Source organism: Trifolium pratense, linkage group LG2, assembly GCF_020283565.1.
Source record: "Trifolium pratense cultivar HEN17-A07 linkage group LG2, ARS_RC_1.1, whole genome shotgun sequence".
NCBI lineage: Eukaryota > Viridiplantae > Streptophyta > Magnoliopsida > Fabales > Fabaceae > Trifolium > Trifolium pratense.
The window spans coordinates 35,164,609-35,184,874 of record NC_060060.1 but is presented as its reverse complement, the minus strand read 5'-3'; the positions used below and the strand labels follow the sequence as shown (position 1 = coordinate 35,184,874).

The 20,266-nt window shown below is 32.9% G+C and overlaps 4 protein-coding genes across 6 annotated transcripts; 1 reads left to right on the top strand and 3 right to left on the bottom strand.

Annotated features, from left to right (window-relative positions):
• The first annotated feature begins 1,036 nt into the window (after positions 1–1,036).
• LOC123909638 (alkaline ceramidase-like) lies at positions 1,037–4,679 on the top strand. 2 transcript variants are annotated; one of them, XM_045960505.1, is made up of 3 exons: positions 1,037–1,133; positions 2,110–2,424; positions 3,905–4,679. In XM_045960505.1, the coding sequence occupies exons 2-3, from the start codon at positions 2,171–2,173 to the stop codon at positions 4,416–4,418; spliced, it is 768 nt and encodes a 255-aa protein (XP_045816461.1). In that variant the 5' UTR covers positions 1,037–1,133; positions 2,110–2,170; the 3' UTR covers positions 4,419–4,679. The 2 variants fall into 2 exon arrangements, with proteins under 2 accessions (XP_045816461.1, XP_045816463.1); XM_045960507.1 differs by lacking the exon at positions 1,037–1,133 and adding an exon at positions 1,215–1,330.
• A 2,575-nt stretch (positions 4,680–7,254) lies between these two features.
• On the bottom strand, positions 7,255–8,609 carry LOC123909737 (acyl-CoA--sterol O-acyltransferase 1-like). Its single transcript, XM_045960618.1, has one exon. The coding sequence runs from the start codon at positions 8,602–8,604 to the stop codon at positions 7,513–7,515; it is 1,092 nt and encodes a 363-aa protein (XP_045816574.1). The 5' UTR covers positions 8,605–8,609; the 3' UTR covers positions 7,255–7,512.
• Positions 8,610–12,432: 3,823 nt separating this feature from the next.
• Positions 12,433–15,168, bottom strand: LOC123909528 (rho GDP-dissociation inhibitor 1-like). 2 transcript variants are annotated; one of them, XM_045960368.1, is made up of 6 exons: positions 15,049–15,168; positions 14,530–14,683; positions 14,353–14,419; positions 13,406–13,624; positions 13,190–13,314; positions 12,433–12,743 (listed from the first exon to the last, which is right to left on the bottom strand). In XM_045960368.1, exons 1-6 carry the CDS (start codon positions 15,054–15,056, stop codon positions 12,672–12,674), a joined length of 645 nt encoding a protein of 214 aa, XP_045816324.1. In that variant the 5' UTR covers positions 15,057–15,168; the 3' UTR covers positions 12,433–12,671. The 2 variants fall into 2 exon arrangements, with proteins under 2 accessions (XP_045816324.1, XP_045816323.1); XM_045960367.1 differs by having other exon boundaries at positions 14,530–14,779; positions 15,049–15,066.
• A 1,521-nt stretch (positions 15,169–16,689) lies between these two features.
• Positions 16,690–19,046, bottom strand: LOC123909529. The gene is made up of 3 exons (XM_045960369.1): positions 18,782–19,046; positions 17,216–17,443; positions 16,690–17,099 (listed from the first exon to the last, which is right to left on the bottom strand). The coding sequence occupies exons 1-3, from the start codon at positions 18,962–18,964 to the stop codon at positions 16,878–16,880; spliced, it is 633 nt and encodes a 210-aa protein (XP_045816325.1). The 5' UTR covers positions 18,965–19,046; the 3' UTR covers positions 16,690–16,877.
• Between the last annotated feature and the right edge of the window lie 1,220 nt (positions 19,047–20,266).

Below are 20,266 nucleotides of genomic sequence, written 5' to 3'. Positions count from 1 at the left end.
ACTCACCATCTTCCGCGGGAACCATATGTCCGAACAGGCCTGGAAAAAGAGGTGCTGACTCCCTGTCCTTATCAGTCGAGTTACTTCATACCTTTCCGGTTTTAATTTTAATCTTAGAATTTTATATTAAATAAAAAAATAGTCTTTAAGAATTATATTTAGTTTTGATCGGACTGTTCGAAGATGTTGACTACATGAGTGCACCTAATTCAATATTACAAAACAATTTTTTAAAAACAAATACACTAGGAATTAGATTCAGAATTGAATCAACTATTTTTTCTTGATAGTGATTGTGTTCTTTTGTGATTTAATTATATAAAAAAAAAAGATAAAACTTGATTTTTTGTTTTGTTTTCACCACCAGTTTAATCTGATTTGGGGGTTAGTTCTGACATCAGGTGGTTTAAATCTCATCCCAATCGCAGTTGTGGGGATCGTAGTCCTTCCTATCAAGTTCAACGCCAATTACCACCGAACCAACTAACAATTTGATTGAATTGATTAATTTGTTTGAAATTAAATTATTTGATTAAATAAACAAAGATAAAAGAGAAAAAGAAGATGACTACATAGAGTATAAAGCAGGTAAATTTAGGCTAATGCTACGGTGGATCATCACCGTGGACAAGTGACCTACCGAATATGAATTTTACGAATTTTATAATTGAATTGAAAGTTTATATCGTATAGATCATCCATAAATTTTTTGAAAATCATTTGATATGTTATTGAGACTCATCAACATTTACGTTATTTAATAAACCGTTAATCTTGATATATCTCAATAACATAGCAAATGATTTTCAATTTTTATAAATTTTTTTTATGGATAATCTATATGATATAAACTTTTAATCCAACGATGAATTTTATAAAATTCGTATTCATTATAATGTTATTCATGATTGATCCACATGGATCACTCGATGAAGTAATCCATATTAGAATTTACCGGTAAATTTAATGAACCACAAGTGGAAGTGTCGCATACAAGTTCCACCCGCCCGTTAAATTAAAATAAAAAATAAAAAATATATAAAATTGTTCTTTCACGGCCATTCCCTCTCTGCTGTGCTGTACTGTCTTCTTCGCCCCCCTCCCATCATCCATCATCACGTTCAGCCGTTGAGGTATGATTTACTGTTACTTCATCTTTTTCTTCTTCTCACTTTCATTCCTCCATAACCTAACTAACTAGTGTGACTACTTTTTTTTTTCTTTTTCTTTTTCCCTTCCTCTCAACCAATTTTCCTAACCCTACATCCAATCATTCGATTCATTCGTTTCTTCTTTTAACCAAACCTACCACTCTCGATCCTTTTCTCAGGTTACTGCAAAACGGTAGCATTAGTATTCAATCACTTTATCTCTGAGCATTTTTCTCATCTAGGCGTGCTAAGCTTTTTTTGTATATGGAATTTATTTTAACATTTCATCAATTGCCTATTTCGTCCCCCTTTTGGAATTAATATACTCTCACTGGTTTCAAATATAAGCAATTTTTTTTTTTATAAACTTTTATAGATTAATCGAGTAACGAATGAATTTGGTCTAATTTGGTCTATATTACAGACCAGATTCATTAGAAAAATGGTTTTGTATTTATATTTGAAACTGGAGGGAGTATGATTTATAGTCATAGTCAAGTCATGTGTGCTAATTTATTACTGAATCTCGGTTCAGATTTCAACGATGCTGCTTATAATAATATAAAGATATTAAAAACAAAAAAATCAATTCAATAGCTATTTTGAGCTCTTTTGTTGAAGGAGGGGTTTTGAGATTTTTTTTACTGATTTCAAGAGTTTCACATTGAATGTGAGATTGCATGAAGATATGTTTATAAGTGGGGAAAATTCTCAACTTACAAGTTAGTTTTGTAAGATTGATCGGTTAGGCCCAACCCAAAATTCTAAGAGCGTTATGCTGTGTGCGCATAATCTTGGAACTAATCTTACATGTTATGTTGTCTTAAATCTTAATAATACATTTTCATGCTTTCCTTGTGTTGAAACTTGTTCATTTCTGCAGTCTAATGTTGTTGTATTGCTTGTATTAATTGGTGGTTTAATAGTGTCATTGATTGAATTTTGGTATGATTTGCAGGTTTGTTTCTTTCCTTTGAATTCTGCAGCTCTGAGGAAAGATCATCGGGCTGTAGAGGAGAATGGCAGAAACTATTTCTAGTTTCTGGGGTCCAGTCACATCCACCAAGGAGTGTTGTGAAGAAAATTATGCACATTCGACATACATTGCAGAACTTTATAACACTATATCCAATATTCCCACAATTATTTTGGCTCTGATTGGTCTTATAAATGCTCTAAGACAGCGATTTGAGAAAAGATTCAGTATCCTTCATCTATCAAACATGATACTTGCCATTGGGAGCATGTTGTACCACGCCACACTGCAACGAGTGTAAGTATTGATCTCCATTTTTGTGTTGAAATTTATGCTTGCTTTACTGATTGGCTCTATATTATTATTTTGAGTTAGTTTGCATGCTACATAATGAGGTTGCCATTTTTATGTTTATGTTTGCTTTACTGATTGGTCCTATGTATGGTCTATTGGTTGAGCACAGTGGCTAATAAAAAAGTAGGCACACACACACACATTAGGAATATACTAAAACACTGCTGATACTATAATTATGCATAAAAATTAAAAAATATGTATCAAGAAAAAGAAATTAGAAACATATTCTAGGGAATAACATTCATCAATAGTACAGGAGATGGTTGGACCCGTTGTAGGCAGCATCACCTTGCACTAGTAAGAGGTTGATTTGACGACTAGTTTTTTTACCTCTTATAACAATAGAAGCAACAAGGGGAAGAAAAGACAAATTAGTGAAATAACACAGAAAGCGCAACTTCTACCCCCCCCAAACAATAAAAGAGAGAGAAACAAGAATAAGAGGAGTTATAAAGGACAGGAAAAAGGGGGATATATAAAAAAAAAACAAACAAATAATTAGAGAAAACAGCGGCAGAGAAGGGACAAATAGCCAGAGAGGTTACTTAACAGGACCAAAGTTCGGGCTTAGAGGGAGGGGATGGGAGGATATGCAGTTGCAGAATGGAAGCCTAATCTGGTTTAGAAGTTCCGGTTTAGAGATGGATCATTTGTTGGGGATTATATGTGGGAAATGTCACTCAATCGCTGGAGATGGTTGATGTGGAGTTCATTCAGTTTGCAAAGATTGTTCAAGTGTGATAGTGGTTGCAACTTGCAAACTATAGGGGTGTCATATATCCCTTTGAGAATATAAAAAAGGTTACTTTTTCAAATAAACAACCACAAGTTACTATTTCTCCCATGGACCGCCATACAGATGCAGCTTCCATCGGCCACCACATAAAACTCGCAATGTTGGCGGATTGGTAAAATTCCAGCACACCTATAGTAGGGTGACCCTGAAGGTGGAGCAGGAGCACATAATACACCGTTCTGTCTGTTCTTTTTATTTATTTATTTATTTATTTTGAAGAAATGTACTACGATGGATAATTACTATTAGAATACCAATCACACCTTAGCACACCTATAGTGGGGTGACACTGGAGCACATAATTACTATTAGGATAGATATATGATGTCTTGATTTATTTCAGATACAAAAAGGGTTTGAAGTTTATAAGATATGTCCAAGTCCCACATTGGGTAGTATAGGATGCGTGGTTCTTCCCCCTTGTTAGCTAGCTGTTAAGGGAGGGTTCCCGGATTGTTTGGAGACTTATCGTTGGTATTAGAGCTGGTGGTGGCTCGGATTGAAAAGGGCAATCTACTATAGTGCTGGGTTTATGTCCCTAATAAAATTGGGTAGTTTGAATTATTTAGTCTGTTTGTTTTGGATGACTATTCATTGTTCAGATGTTGCTTTTGATTTATATAGGCAACAGCAAGGGGATGAAACTCCAATGGTGTGGGAGGTGCTGCTGTACATGTACATCCTCTACTCTCCAGATTGGCATCATCGCAGTACAATGCCCATCTTCCTATTTTTGTATGGTGCTGGTTTTGCAACTGCCCATTCAGTATTCCGTTTTGGTGTTGGCTTCAAAGTGCATTATGTTGTTCTGTGTCTGCTCTGTACTCCAAGAATGTGCAAGTATTACATTTACACTCAAGATGTTTCAGCCAAGCGGCTAGCTAAGCTATTTTTAGGTACTCTTGTATTAGGCAGTCTGTTTGGGTTTTGTGATCGTGTTTTCTGCAAGGAGATATCCCGTTGGCCTATTAACCCTCAGGGTCATGCTTTGTGGCATGTCTTCATGGGTTTCAATTCCTACTTTGCAAACACATTCTTGATGTTTTGCCGTGCTGAACAGCGTGGGTGGTCTCCAAAAGTTGTTTATTTACTGGGTGTTTTACCTTATGTGAAGATTGAGAAACCAAAAAGCCAGTGACAAATTTGGGAAAAGAAGGAAGCTTCTTTCTCATGATACATTCTAGCTAGACAAGTTGTTGACAAAAAATTTAATGGCTGTCTTTATTTCCTATAGTTCTTTTCTTTACTTCTTTTTCACTTTGTGGTTTTGATTGGCTTAAAAATGATGATGAATATTTGCATAGTTTGTTGTAGAAGCAGGACATGTACCATATTGATCCCATTGCTTCCTGTTTTTTGTTTGGTTTTGGGTTGAATTAATCCTCACACTTCGCTGTAATGTCTGGTACACTGGTGTCAGGTCCATTTTGTAGTATATTATTGGTTAAATTAATTAGTTATCACCTATAGTTTAGTCAAATAAAATTATAAGTCCTTGACATCTTCAACTCTTCAAGTAATCTAATAAATACTTAAGTGGTATGCAATCTACGATATTTCTGGTTTAATCTTCGTATCTGTGTGTTGAAAATATATGGGGACGAGGACAAAAAATTCCATTGTTCTCTTCTCTTGTGACGGAGTTAATGTACGGTTGTGTGATACTGAGGGGATTGGGAGGGATTTAATGGTTGTGATTGAAACTGGAAATAATCCAATAAATAGTACACTGGAGTGGATGGTGTTCACTCCAAATTATGGAAAAAGATATCAGGGTGTTAACGTGGTTAATATGTAAGGTTGACATTTATTTAACTTATATTATTAAATAGCTTTAGGAGGGATCGTGTTTTGGTGCATTCAGAATCTAGTGTAGTCATTCTAATTATTTTAGACAGTTCAAAGGTGTTTTAAAATCTAAACCATTTGATTTTGATCGGACTATTTAGAAGTGTTGACCGCACACATCTGATTACACCTAATCCAATTTTACAATACTAGTATTTTTTCTTGTTAGTAAATTTGTGTTCTTTTATACTATTTGCCAGTTGCCACCATCATTCTTACCACCAAATTTTTGTCAAAATTCAGATTCCATCAAATATATTTTCTTTTAAATAGATTCCATCAAACTTAGGATATGGAATGATGAACCTAACTAGAAACTATGTTTTCTTGTAATCATATAATGATAAACAATTGGAAACAACGTTTCTGCTGTCTTCACATCATGCAATTCCAAGCACCAAATATCCACAATACAAATTTAAAACTATAAGAAAACAAAATTAAGAAACTCCACCATACCCCAACTATGAAGTTAAGTACTTTACTTAGAAAAATCCAACGCTAATAAACGATATTAACCATGCCTTAATCATTCTTTAGGCATCTCCGTCTCATAATCATAATCCCATCTCATTATATATATATACACACAAACTCAAAAGAAATATACTGAATCATGAGTTAGTTAAACTCATTGTATGTTAGCTTTTACTTAATTTAATGACACATTAATTCTTCTGATAATAATTTCATAAATATATATATATTTATCATAATCATAATTATGGGTGCTAATCTCTGCACTTTGTCAGGGATATCCTTGAAGGATTGTATCAAACCGAAACAGAACAGAACAAGGTGCGCGAAAATATTCAAAAGGAAGAAGATAGAGAAGAAGATTCTTCCAATTGGTAAGAAATTTGCTCCAGAAGAAGATTGGATATTATCATCTTCTTCAGAAATTAGACAGTCGAAGAAAAGAGTGCACCCTTGTTCAACTCGGTTTCGCGGTGAATTACCTAAAGACAGTTTAAACCTCACTCTATGTTTAAAGGAAAGAATGAAGAGCCGTTCCGAAATGGGCGAAGGGTTGACCTCAGATTGTTCATTGGTTACAAGAAGCTTCTGTGAGAAATCACAGAAGAATAGAGTGAGATTTAAACTACCTCACACTGTGATATTTTACAAACCAGAAGAGCCTTATCGCGAAGATGATGAAGAAGAAAACGAAGAAGCGCTGTTGATGCGTTATTATAGTAGTGAAGATGATTCCTTTTCTTCACCTAAGTGCAGAGAACTGTTTTCATTTGAAACCTCTGAGGAACCGATTTTGAGACTCGCAGTGGATGTTCTTCCTCATGTCTTTGTCTCTTCCAAAATTTCAAATTGAACATGAAAGTTATATATCTTGCATACATATTGCTTTGCTGTGTCTTTTGCTTATTTTTATTTTTATGTTTGATTAAATTTTCTATTGGCACAACATAATTTACCAGACTAATTTTTCCAATAGAATTTGTATTTTTCCGCGAATGGAAAAAATAAAGAGCCCTTTTAATCCGTTAATAGTTTGTTTTCTGGATGTGCATGTCTTCAGTTTTTATTATGAATTGTAGTAGTAGTAGTAGTAGTAGTAGTAGTGATGGTTACAGAATTTCAAAGTTGCTATGTCACAAGTGTAATAAGACTAAGCTGCAAATTGAGAGTAATGGATATTTCTTTAGGCGAAGAGAATCTATAGAAAATCAAAAAGTAATGGTATTTAGACACAAGTTCTGTCATACACATGCAACTCAACACCAGTTGAGATCAGCTCCATTGGGTTATACTCCTTTTCCTCCAGTCTATTGCTCATATAGTGACATGTGGCAAAAAATATATTTCAATGGTCCAGATTAAAATTAAATAAAATATCTCCCGCTGATCTGAGCAATAGACTGGAGGAAAAGGAGGATAACCCAATGGAGCTGATCTCAACTCATGCAACACATGGTTAATTATATTTTATTTAGAAAATGTGATTAATTCATTTAAATAGATGATTAATTCAATTCAACTGTGATTAATTCAAATATTTAGTTAATTCAATTCATTGAATTGCACTTTAAGATATGTATCATTAATGTACCCAAAAAAAAAAAAGATATGTATCATTAAATAGAGTTAACATTAAATTGAATTCATTGAAATCAACTATATATAGTTTGATTCAGATGGTAAGAATTCACTCAGATCCCACCAGAATTTTAAGATATATTTTGACCACTATGGAAGTATGAGACTCAACTCGTCTAAACTTTATAAATGAAAATTAAGAAAAAAACTTTATGCATCTTTGCATTCAGCCTTTGGACCTTTTGAGTTATCGAATTTGACCGTTCGGAGATTTGGATCCTACCATTCATTTTCTCTCCATCCCTCTTTGATCAAAGGAGTATTAGCCTTTATGTAGAGAGTGGACATGTATGTTGAACATAGACATTCTTTACAAAGTGAACAAAGGCAGTAGACTCTGTTCTTGCCTTGACAAACACGCTAGACCGAACAAGAGCTGGAACAAAGAGGCAAATGCCAGTAGACACAACAAAAGTCATTGTTAGGATACAAGACATAACCCTAGGCAATAACTCGTGTTTCGGTTCAAATACTTTTTTGTGTGCAATCTGGAGAGCCAAACAAACTCCATGGATAAGGAAAAAACACATTGAATCCCAACATGGTTCCCAACCCTCCCAAGCACCTTTCTCATGTTTTAAGTAATAAAATATTAACTCGTGCATTAAAGCCGACACTGCAAAAGTCACTATCACAGCCGGGAGTGGCGCCCATTTTCTACCTACTACATGGCTACAAGCTTTCACCATTGGTTTGTATACCGTAGGGTGCAGGATACGTGTGACCATAATGTTCCACCTTCTTCCCCAAAAGTCTTGCACCGATGTGCTTAGATGCGGTTTGTTGAAAGGTTGCTCCAACTCTACTTTAAAAAGTTTGCCAATGATTACGGTGATCGATGCAAGAAAGATCTCTAATCCGGTGTACATTTGGAGAGTGTATAAGGTCATCAAAATTATTGGATGAAAATTTTGTTTCTTATCATCATCATATAGATGAATAAAAAAAGAACAAAGAATGAAAATAACTAATAACTTATTAGACCAATTTAGAGATGTAACTTTGATTTGATTATGATTTGATTCCACTTTGTCTTGGAATTTGATGGGAAATGAAGCAATTAGGAGAAAGTGAGGGAAAGAGAGAGGAGGGTTGGATGAGAGGGGACCTTTGGAGGAGAAGGCAAAAAGGAGGAGTTTGAAGGTTGAAAGCCAAGAAAGGAGGAGTGAAGAAGGGCCTATAAGATAGACAGTGGTGAGCCTAAGAGGGAGAAGGAGGAGGATGAGTATGGATGGAAAAATGGCCATAAATCTTAGTATACCTTTTGGAATAAACTTCCCTATTATGTAGCTATAGCAAAATAATGTTATTGCTACACTCCATACCATGATGAAGTTGCTGATTTCTTCTTCTATGATCATTCTTACTCACTATAAAATTTTCATGATGTATTAGAAATATCCAACACCCTTGTATATATATTGACTAACTAGTAGACCAATTAATTGATTTGAATATTCGTAATAGATATTTTTATTTTTTATCTATATATAAAAAAATAAATAAAGGTTAATATTTGTTAAAAATTTCAAGCTTAATTTTTGTTATAATTGAGACGGATAATAATCTTTATAGAAGAAAAACGAATACACAAATACGACATCAGTGTCCGTATAATATAATTCTATTTATGTATGTGTTAATTAGGAATTTTTATGAGATTTAGTAGTTCAACTGATTTGAGTTAACAATTTAAGACGTTGTAGTCTTGGTTAAGGAATTAAAATACTGAAATTCAAATTTATTCAAGGGAGAAAAAAAAAAACCAAACAATATTTATGTGTCTGATTATTTTTTATGGTTGGTAAATTGACTTTTCTACATTTGATGTAAAATATGCGAGTAGTATTTAGATGACTCGAATAGAATAAAATTTTGTCTCAAAATACCTGACTTATTCAACTTTCAATATAATAGTTTACGGTTATACTCTAGGTATGGCAATGGAGCGCAGCGATGACGGTTTTTGCCCTCCTCAAACTTAAACCTATAGATGAAAAATAGAATCTCAAATTCATACCTAATGGAGGGATTAATCTCAAGTTTGTCATCTATTTGAATCTTAGAAAATTCGAAGAATTAATCTTTGTAAGAGCACGCAGATATACTCAATGCATTAGGAAAAAAAAGTTGGAACGTGTCTATCAATATAGTTACTTCTACTTAATTCGACTAGTTTTGTATTTTTGTATTTAATGTCCATTCATTTTTTAGTCTTTTCATTAAAAAAAGTTGGTATCAATATAAGTACTTACTTCTACTTAATTCGACTAGTTTTGTATTTTTGTATTTAATGTCAGTTCATTTTTTAGTCTTTTCATTAAAAAAAGTTGGATCGTGTCTATCAATATACTTACATATTACATACCGCTTAAATGTACTAGTATGTCTTAGAGAGAGATGTGTTGTGTGTTTCAAGATAATTCAAAAATAAACGGACATTAAATACAAAAATACAAAACTAGCACAAAGTATTTGCTTAAAGCATCCGTCTCGTGATCTTAGTTCAGTTGGCAGTATTATCGGTTAGTATGACAAAAAAATATTTAAATATTACTATTATAAATTAATAATACTTTTTATTTTTTGTTGATCAAGTAGTCTAACAGCTAGAAATTTTACTCTTAAGAGACAAAACTAGCACAATGGCCATTTTATTCCATCTCTTTGTTCCTTCTACTCTACCATAAGTCAGTCAATCGTAAGAGACAAAATAAGAAGAGAGGTTTGGAAAATATTACCATTACAAAGCCATGGTGATGTGAATTTCGAAGACTTCTATTCTTTTTTCTTTTTTTTTTCCTTGTGCATATTTTTTTACTTCTATTTTAAATGTATCATGTATGTACGACCAATTATTGCTACCAGCCTACCACCATATCCAAATTTTATGAGTCCAAAAATTAGGAAACGGTAGAAGAAAATAAAATGAAAGAAAATAAGATAAGAAATTAAAGTAAGGAATGGATGCAAAAAGCGACAATGCATAGAGAAGCCGTGGAAGAATAAAACTATATAATGAATTGATGGCAAAAGTTTTCAATTTTAGATGAAGTTCCAATGGTTTTTTAGGGATAAAAGGAAAGATTTTGGATTTGAAAATTTTAGGATTAAACATTATTAATGTTTTCAGAAAAAAGTAAAAAAAATAATATAAATCCTAAGCACTCTTCTTATTTTAAGAATTCTTCTACTTTAGAAAAATTATTATTTTAAGAATTCTTCTACTTAGAAAAATTATAATATATAGAACCCTGTTAGGAGTTAAATATAAATATTTTGTAAATTCTATTTAAACTTTAAAATTTAATTTATCTTAAATTATTTAAACTTTAAAATTTTATTTATCTTAAATTGAAGTATGATCTTCTCACTAAAATAATCATCTTAGATTTTTATTTAATATTTAATGCACTTTTAAATTTTCTTTTGTTGATGTAATCGTTCGATTGGATAAAAAAATATAGTCGTCTGATTTTTAATGAATTAAGATGACTAACTTTTGGCTAATTATGTATTAATCAACACATATATTGAACTCACTTGGATCGGTCTCATGATATTGACTTGTGACTTAGAAGTGTGCTCCCCATAAAAGTTTCAGATTCGATTTTCTCTTATGCTAATTTAGGCGGACTAATTTAACTTCTTAATAAAAAAACAGTTACACCACTCTATATAACTATGAAAGAGTTTGACGTTGAGTTCGCTCTCTTGACCAGGTGTTTCATGAAAGAGTCGTGCTAAACAGTGTTCTCAGGACATTTGTTAAACATACCAAAAAAGAAAGAAAAAATATTGAAAATATATTTTTTTTTTTATATTTTGAGGTATTGAATGCATGCATTTCGAGACGGAATTTCTATTTTAATATGCTTAATCAGTGACCCGGGGTACTGTTTAGCATTTTCCATATGAAAATGATAAATTTTTAAAAATATCATTTTTTATATATATAGTTGATATGATTCAATAATAAAAAAATAAAATCGCAAAAATATTTACTAGTGAGAGTAGATTAAAATTTATAATATATATTTAAATATTAAATAAAATAAATATATGTATATAAAAACTAGCTCAACTTATTGTCAAAAAAAATACTTGGGCCAAAAAAAATAATAGCAATGAATATATCGGAAAAAAAATAATAGTAGGAAATACATCGAAGAAAAAACATGTTGCAAACCGATTATGTATCTGAACCAAATCAAACCAATTAGTTTGATTTGGTTTCATTTTTGAAAAACACCAAAAATTGAACCAAACTAAACCAATCGAGAGTTCATTTATTTAAACACTAGATTCACTATAAATCGATCAAAACCGATCCAATTACACCCGTAAATGTGTAGTCATCGTCCAATGTACAAAAATCTCAAAGGGCAATTCTCTGGATTCCTCTTCTTTCTCTTATGCAATGTTTTTCTCTAAACGATTAACCTAATTATAAAATGGACAAGAGTTATACATAGAATATGAGAAATATATACATGAAGGATAAATGCCAACCTCGTTCATATCAACATAACACACATGTATCTCATTTTGGCTTGTTCAAAAAAAAAAAACATAACACACATGTATATTTTTGTTATATAATGTGCGAAAAAGATAGTGGTGTACATGTAATGGGACTTAAGGAACCTACTAGGAAAAGAAAAAGTTTAAAAACTAATATGATATAACTAAATCAACTCAAAGAACGTATTTTGTCTTTGAAAATTACACGTTTTAAGAGCAAATACATCATATTTGGAGGAATGATAGTTGGATCCATATTTAGTGGATACTTGTAAAAAATACTCATGGATAAAAATCCGCATTATGCGTACGAATACAAACATGGGTAATTATCTTCATGTTGGTTCAAAGCAACTATACAAGTGAATTGGACAACACACTTTTATCCAAAACCTTAATGCATTTTGTCTAAATTAAATTAAGAAAATGTTGCTTATTGCTCTCTTTATCCTATAATAACTATCATATTTGTAAAATAAAAAGAGTGTGGTTTCAATTTTCAATGTATTTGTGATTATTTTATTCTTTTCATTTTTAGCACCTAATTTTTTTTATAAAACAACAATTGAACATTTATGAAAGTGTGTTGGTGTAGGAGGAAGGGAGTAGGAATTACAAATGAGCAAGACTGAGAAATAATTGAGATTTGAGAACAAAGTTGCACATTCATCTAAAAAGACAAATCCAATTTTATTGACAATTAGTGTCTGCCAAATGAATATGAATATCATTTTGATTTCTTCCTGAAAATCCTATGGTCATTGTTAAGATTACTGGTCTCAGGTCAAATAAACAACAGAAAAGCAACAAGTAAAACAGTGAAGAAGATTTGAGGTAAAATAACAATGACTACGGATTAAACAATAAGTATCATCAATCAGAGTCTTCCAGAGGTCTCAGTTGATTAAACCCAGTCCTTCCGAATATCAAACGTGTAGTTGATATCCAAATACGACTTTTTGTCATCGTCAACAAACTGAAAATCCAACCACAAACAAAATCAAAACTCAAACCAATGCACTAAATAATCCAAACGAAAATCTGATAGATATTGATTCGGGTTTCACTTCATTTCAAAAACCCTTTTATTTTTAGGCCAAAATACCGCAATCTGTAACTTAATTTCAAGTAATGACTTGGTCATTTACATTTTAACAAGGGACGGATTCAATTTAGCTTAATGACTTACAAATCTGTTTATAATTGAATTGAGTACTTTTATTCTCAGTTTTCAGTGACAGATTCATTTTAGCTTAATGACTTACAAACTAATCTGTTTATTCTCTAGTTTGTATTTGTATATATCCATCTCAATACTATCAATGAAAATCATGTTCATTGTTGCTATATTCGTTTTATATAATAATTAGAACATAAGAATAGGAAGCAAGCATTATAGCTATAGATAAATGAAAATAGTACCTTAGTTCTTGCAGAGTATGTCCCTCTGGCAAATAACCCAGCTGGTGTTGTCTCTTCCGGCATTTCATGCGTGTACGGTTCTGCTTGAGGGCTAAATGTTCCGATCATCTCTTTAGTAGAGTCAACTGTAACAAACCTCAGCAATTATAAGATTCTTAATGTTATTAATATCATCATCACCCGAAAAAATTACTAGTAATAAACCAATGTACTTACCCTTGATACCAGTTTTCCAGACAGTGTTGGTGTATTTAAGACCCGAAACGATATTATGGTTTACTTGGAAAGTGAACATCAACCTATATTTAGAACCTTCCTTCAAAGTAAACCATAAACCTTCTGGATTTCCTGTCTCTGGTACTGGAAGAATTATATCATCTCTATCGCCTGATTTTATTGCAAGGCTCAAAAATTTCACTTCTGGCTCCAAAGTTTCTTTAATAATTCACAACAAAAATTGAAAATTTAGGTAAAATTCTTTAGCAAAGATATCTTCATTAACTATATAACACAAGGAGATTTAAAATGTTCAATTTGAACATAGAGTGTTGTTTATTGTGTTTTACATCATATTTGACAATTAGTAAGGTTATGACTTATGAGTTATAATCTCTCTAGCAATGATGATCAAAGGTGTGTCGGGTGTCGTGCCCAACACATGTCAACGTGTCAACATTGACACGACACCGACACATGTCATTACATTCAATTTATTTATTTTCTTAAATTATTATTAGTGTTAACGTGTCATTGTCAGTGTATGTCTGGTGTTTATGTCAGTGCTTCGTGGATCATATTTTTACATCATATTTGACGGTTAGTAAGGTTATGACTTATAAGGTATAATCTCTTAAGCAATGATGATCAAAGGTGTGTCGGGTGTCGTGCCCAACACGTGTCAACGTGTCAACATTGACACGACACCGACACATGTCATTACATTCAGTTTATTTATTTTCTTAAATTATTATTATTATTAGTGTTGACGTGTCATTGTCAGTGTCATGTCTGGTATTTTTGTCGGTGCTTCATAGATCATAGGTTATGCTAGACAAATTCTCGAAAGACTAGTCAAAATCTTTCTCACATATAGAGAAACAAAAATTGAAACAGAATCATCGATATAACTTTAAAAAGAAGCAATTGAAGGAGTAATTAATTACCTCCAACAGAATTCATGTCAATGCCTCCAAGAAGCTGTTCCTTCCACTTCCTCAAGCTCTCATCATCCTAAGGACTCGAAACAATTAACAAATGCATAAATGATAAACATGTGAACAAACCAAAGCATGGATTTTAAGAATAACAAAGACAATAAAACATTAAAAAGAAAAGTGAACCTTATCCTTTTCAAGCTGCTCTTTCAAGGTGAATTGAGGACCCAAATCAATCTTCCTCTCAACATCGTCGTCATCGTCCTCAGCAGCAGCAATGGAACCTTCACTCATGTGTCTACCGAGAGCCGCCTTTCGTTCGCCACTTTCTTCATGATCACTGCATATGTCACGATCAGAATCCATAGTTTTACAATTGGAGTTTGAAGACTACTCCAATAGTCAAAGACATCAAAGGTGGCAAAAACACCACCACCTAGAAACAAAGAAACACCAAGAAAACAAACTCACTAGATAGAACCTAATCCTATGCTTCAACTAGTATAAAGGAAGGAGAAAAAAGGTGCAAAAGAAAGATTAGAAATTATGGAAGAGTTTTAATTAGAAGATTGAAACTATGGAAAAGAAAAAATTAGAGGATGCATGTTGTGTTGTTGCATCAAGAAAAAGAGAGAGAGATAAAGAAAGAAATTTTCGTGTGGTGATCCGAAATATTGAACGAAAAATAGGGTTGAGGTATACTACCTAGTCATCGTGAAGGTCACTTCTGTAGCACTTGCTGGCAAAAATGTGTATTATATTTCAAACCCAATATAGAAAGAACTGATTCACATTTTTTTTTTATAATTAAAATGTAACCAAAAATATCTCATCACTGAAGGAGATTGATTACAATCTCACGAATCAATCTACCATTATGGCATTTTGCTGAAAATATATTAAATAATAATGATGAATGAGTTGCCAGCTATTCAAAAGGAAATAAAAAGTTCAATAATTCTTTTTGGAATGATTTTGATTTTGTTATTAATTAATCATCCTATAGATTATTGGACAACGTGAATGTAGCTTGAGTATATCATTAGGTCCATCATTTTTTCAAGAAAGCACGTCGCTATTACATATAATCCTGCTCCTACAGATATGTATAATTAATTGATTATGGTAATTTCTAATTTGATAATCAATACCAACCCAACAATTCATTATTATTTTGAGTCAAATATCAAAGCCGTATAAATAAATACTATATGATCTTGTTCTCTCTTCCTTCTGGCCCCTCTTTCTTTTTTCTTTTCCTGTTTATTGTGAAGTAACAAAAAAATCTAGCCATTCAATAGCTTTTAGGCGTTCAACAACGATGCTTGAGAGTTGCTCGACTACAACATGATGTTAAATTCTTGTTTGAGGTGACGTTATGGATGTAGTGGTGTTTGGACTCAGTGGTTCTGTGTTTGGCTGCGAGCAATGGTTGGGGGTGAGTTGCTTGGTTTTCGGTGGTGGCCGGTTTTGTCACCATGGTGATGGTGTGGTGCTGTAGCGGTGATGTTTTGGTGGTCACAGCAGTGGATGTTGTTGTGATGTCTGTGGTGGTCACTGTGGTGATGGTCTGGTGCTGTAGCTAGTGTTGGTGTATGGTGTAGTGATTTTTGTTTGGTTCAGGGGCTGCCGTTTTGGTTGTGGTTGATTCCATGTGGTTTAGGTTCGAGTACGATTGATTGTTATTGTCGTGATGGAATTTGAGTTGGATTCATGGCAAGATATTAGAATCTGGATGAGAGAGGTGATTCATGGCAAGATATTAGAATCTGATTTAGGCCTCTATCTCTATGACCATGTGATCCAGAGTTAGCTAGCTAGAGGTTGCCATAATAGAAAAGAAAAATCATTCATTACCTTCATCAAACAGTTTAAATTAATGATAGACTTGGTTCATGACAACAATAAACAAATCAGTTACTTAGTTCACTTTCAAATGCAGCGTCTTAAAAAGCTCGAGTCACTCCCGTGCCTCAAAACAAGTAATCTGGATGTTAACCGTTAATTACGTGACACATCGTAGATGAAAAGGAAACAAACAAATAATTCAATCATCAACTACTCCATCCAAGGATTGTATCTGGATAAGTAATTAATTAACCAAAAAGACGAAGAAAATGCATTATAGGTTTACAAAGGAAGCACTGTGCATCTTTCTTGGTTAATTTTGTAGGTATTGTACACCACAATAGTGTATTCAGGCGGAAGAGTAATCTGTTTTCTTATTAGGTCTGAAGCTTTCGTGTTGATTTTTCAATGAAATTTTATAAAACAAGAAACAAATCAAGATGCAGTTAGTGATAAATAAATTTAAAAATAACTAACCCTATAACTCCGAAGTCAGTGTTTTGGAGAAACAAAATTTCCTTACCAATTGCAAACAAATGGGAGAAAAAACCGATGAATTACAACAATAATTGCGACACTAACACGTCATGGAGCAAAGGTTGTATAGAACCAACAATGAGGGGAAATATAAATAACATTCTGCTCTAAAAGGGATGGTGCCTAACCTGTGACAAACAAGTTATCCACTAATCACTACCCCATTTTCTTACAACGCTCTCTTTAGCAGAAGCACTCTTGTAACCTTCCTTCTTCAAAACCCCATCAAAATCAGGCTGATCACTATTAGAAGTATTTTTCAATACTTCTGATGTTGTGAGACCAAATCCGTTTCTCACTCCCCGAAGTGCATACAGCAATGGATTGATGATGGCGGCAAGGATCAAATCGCCTTTTGCAACTAGGAGATACTGCAAATGAAAAGAAAGAAGGTAAAATAGTTTTTATTTTCTAATAATAACAAAATTAATTAAGAACTTATGCCTATTAGCAAAAGAAGTGAAAGTAGTATGATGAAATTTCTTACTATGAGAATGATGCCAAGTATAGTAAGACTAGCTTGTGTTGCTTCTTGCCAAAAATTATCATCATTAGACCAGCCAAACCATCTACCCCACCCAAACCAACCTCCTCCACCGCCATTGGTGCCACCTCCTCCTCCCAGCTCTTCTCGTCTTTTGATTTCCTTGTCCCACTTTTCATATTCAATTTTCTTCCCACTTAGTGCACCTTCTAATGCTTTTCTAGCTTGATCCTACAATCAGAATTCACTCATAGTTTCATTTCCTTCACATCAACTTTGCAAGATATCAAAGATTATACACAAGATATGAAATAGATTTAGTGATAAACTAATTTCTACAGATGAGTAATCATGACGCCAACATTTGATCTGTATAAATTGATAGTGAGAATTACTTGACTCTTTCGCAAACTAAAGTGCATAATACAATTTTTATAGTTATCATGAAAATAAAGCTAACTAACAAAGCAAATCAGTACAGTTAACAAAGGCACCTTCTTAACATCTGCGAGTCATGTGATGATAAATTGCATATATTTTTTTATTTTTTTTTTGGCTTTCACCACCAGTTTAATTTGGTTCGGGCCAATTCTGGCATCAAGTGGTTCAAGCCCCCTCCCGTCAAGTGGTTCAAGCCCCCTCCCGATCGCAGTTGCGAGGGAAAATTGCATATATTTATTATTAGGATTTGCAAATAATATGAATTGGCATTTATTGTATCAATTCTATTCATCTATATGCTATTGTAAATAGAGGTGAGTGTGGTCAGAAATCACAAATTCAACATGGTAACATAATAGGCTCTAATTTGGCCAAGCTTTACTTACCTTGCGGCCGAACTCTGGACTACTAGGTCCCTTTCTCCTAGGAACCAGAGGGTTATAAACCAAAAAAATAAAATAATAGGTTCTAATTATGTGACAATAGAAAAGTTTTCCGCAAGCCATTTCTGGTGGCGACCTGCAGTCTCTGGCTGCCAACAGAAAAGTTTTCCGAAGTTTCCATACAGTTCCAACGCTTCTGCATCTCTTTTTCTATAGCCTCTTATTTCCATCTCCACTAATCACAACCACCGCCTACTGCTGTCACAATTCACATGTCCAACCCATAGGTGAAGAATCTCCCAGTTTGTCCAACCCCGAAGTTTCAGCTTCAGAGGACTTTACACGCATTCTGCAAGATTGCAGCATTTTCGGTCACCGCTCTGGTGTTATCAACGGCCAATTTTCGGGTGCCATACTTTCGTTTCTTGTTTAGTAGGATTAATTAACTCCTTAAATTAATCTAATCCATTTTGTTGGCTTTTTCAAGAAAGAGTATATGTGTGTTAAAACTTTGAATTACAATACAATAATCCATGAAGTGCTTAGAAATTACAGAACACTGAAAGACAAACGGAAAATAATTAACTTCATCCCTAAAACGCGTGGCTATTGGCTAAGGATAAGGCAAATTAAACAGACATACAAAGGTTGAATATTAGCAAGTAGCAACAAAAAAAAATACTCTACTAAAGTTGAATGATATACAAGTAGATGATTGAATTGCAGAATTTGGAAATGAATATACCTCTCTTTTATTGTCTGAGAAAAGGCAAGTGAATTTGGGTTTGGTGTTGAGTTTGTGATGTAAACGACTCCATTCTTTATCAACAGATTGAAGCTGCTTCGTCAACTGGGAACGATGGCATAACCGGATTGACGACGACGGAGCTGCTCCTCCTCCTATTCCTAGGTTTACAATTGCTCCCATGCTCTGCACTTTTTCTCTACCACCATAACACACTTTCTACGAACAATCTATATTTAACTCAACTGTTTTAACGTTTTTTTACAGTAAAATTTCTTTCCATTTTCCAGTCTCTTGTATTTATTTGGTGAGGTATAATGCCCTCGAAGGTATTTATCCATCAATCAATAAGAACAAACCACCTAAATAGATTTGCATTGATGCCACAACTACCTTTTAGCAAACTTTTGAATTTACTATGTGGATTTGCATATAAATATTTCAAATTATAAAGCAGTAAATTACTCACATGTTTTAATTGAAATTATTGTTGTATATCATGTTTAATGGAGATGCTCGGATAAAATAATTTATCAAAATCATCTAATTAAAAATTATTAATTTATTATGTAATATTAAAAAAAGTGGAGCATTCTTATTTAGGCAGAAGACATCCTAACTTAAAAACAAACCTCTTAAGTGTTCGATTGGTTCGAGGTAGATGGAGGGGAGGGGAGGTGAGGGGGCTTAACTATATATTTGGTCCCTTACGTTTATTTTAGGTTTCAATTTGGTCTCTTACGTTTAAAATGTATCAATTTGGTCCCTTACATTTATTTTATGTTTCAAGTTAGTCATTTCCGTTAATTTTGTCACTAACACCGTTTGAACAGTACACGTGTCAGTGTGTCCAAGTGCCACGTGTCTGTCCACGTATGCAAATTGACTGTCACATGTGACAAAATTGACGGAAATGACTAACTTGAAACCTAAAATAAATGTAATGACCAAATTGATACTTTTTAAACGTAAGAGACCAAATTGAAACCTAAAATAAACGTAAGGGACTAAATGTGTAGTTAAGCCAAAAAAAAATTTCTTTTTATTAAATCATTTTTTCAAATTTTTTTTTTTTTATTCTTGAAAAAAAGAAACAAAATTTAAAAAAAGAAAATTTTAAAATGTTCCCTCAAAATTTAAAATGTTCTATGAATTTAAAATATTCATTTTTCCAATTTAAAACATTTTTTTAACCAATCAAATCTCTCTAATAATTGAGATTTTTTGTTTTTGTTTTAAATTTTTTTTCAAGAATAAAAAACTTTTTTTTTTGAAAAAATGATTTAATAAAAAGAAATTTTTTTTGTCATGATTACCCCTTCACCTCCATTTACCTCGAACCAATCGGGCCCTAAAGTGTCGATATATAAAATGAAAGTCGAAGTTAAAGTAATTTTTATGAAAATATATATATTTTTTTAAGCTATTTACAAAACTACAATCATCAAGACACAAATAATTTGGTTTTCGTAAAAAAAAAAAAAA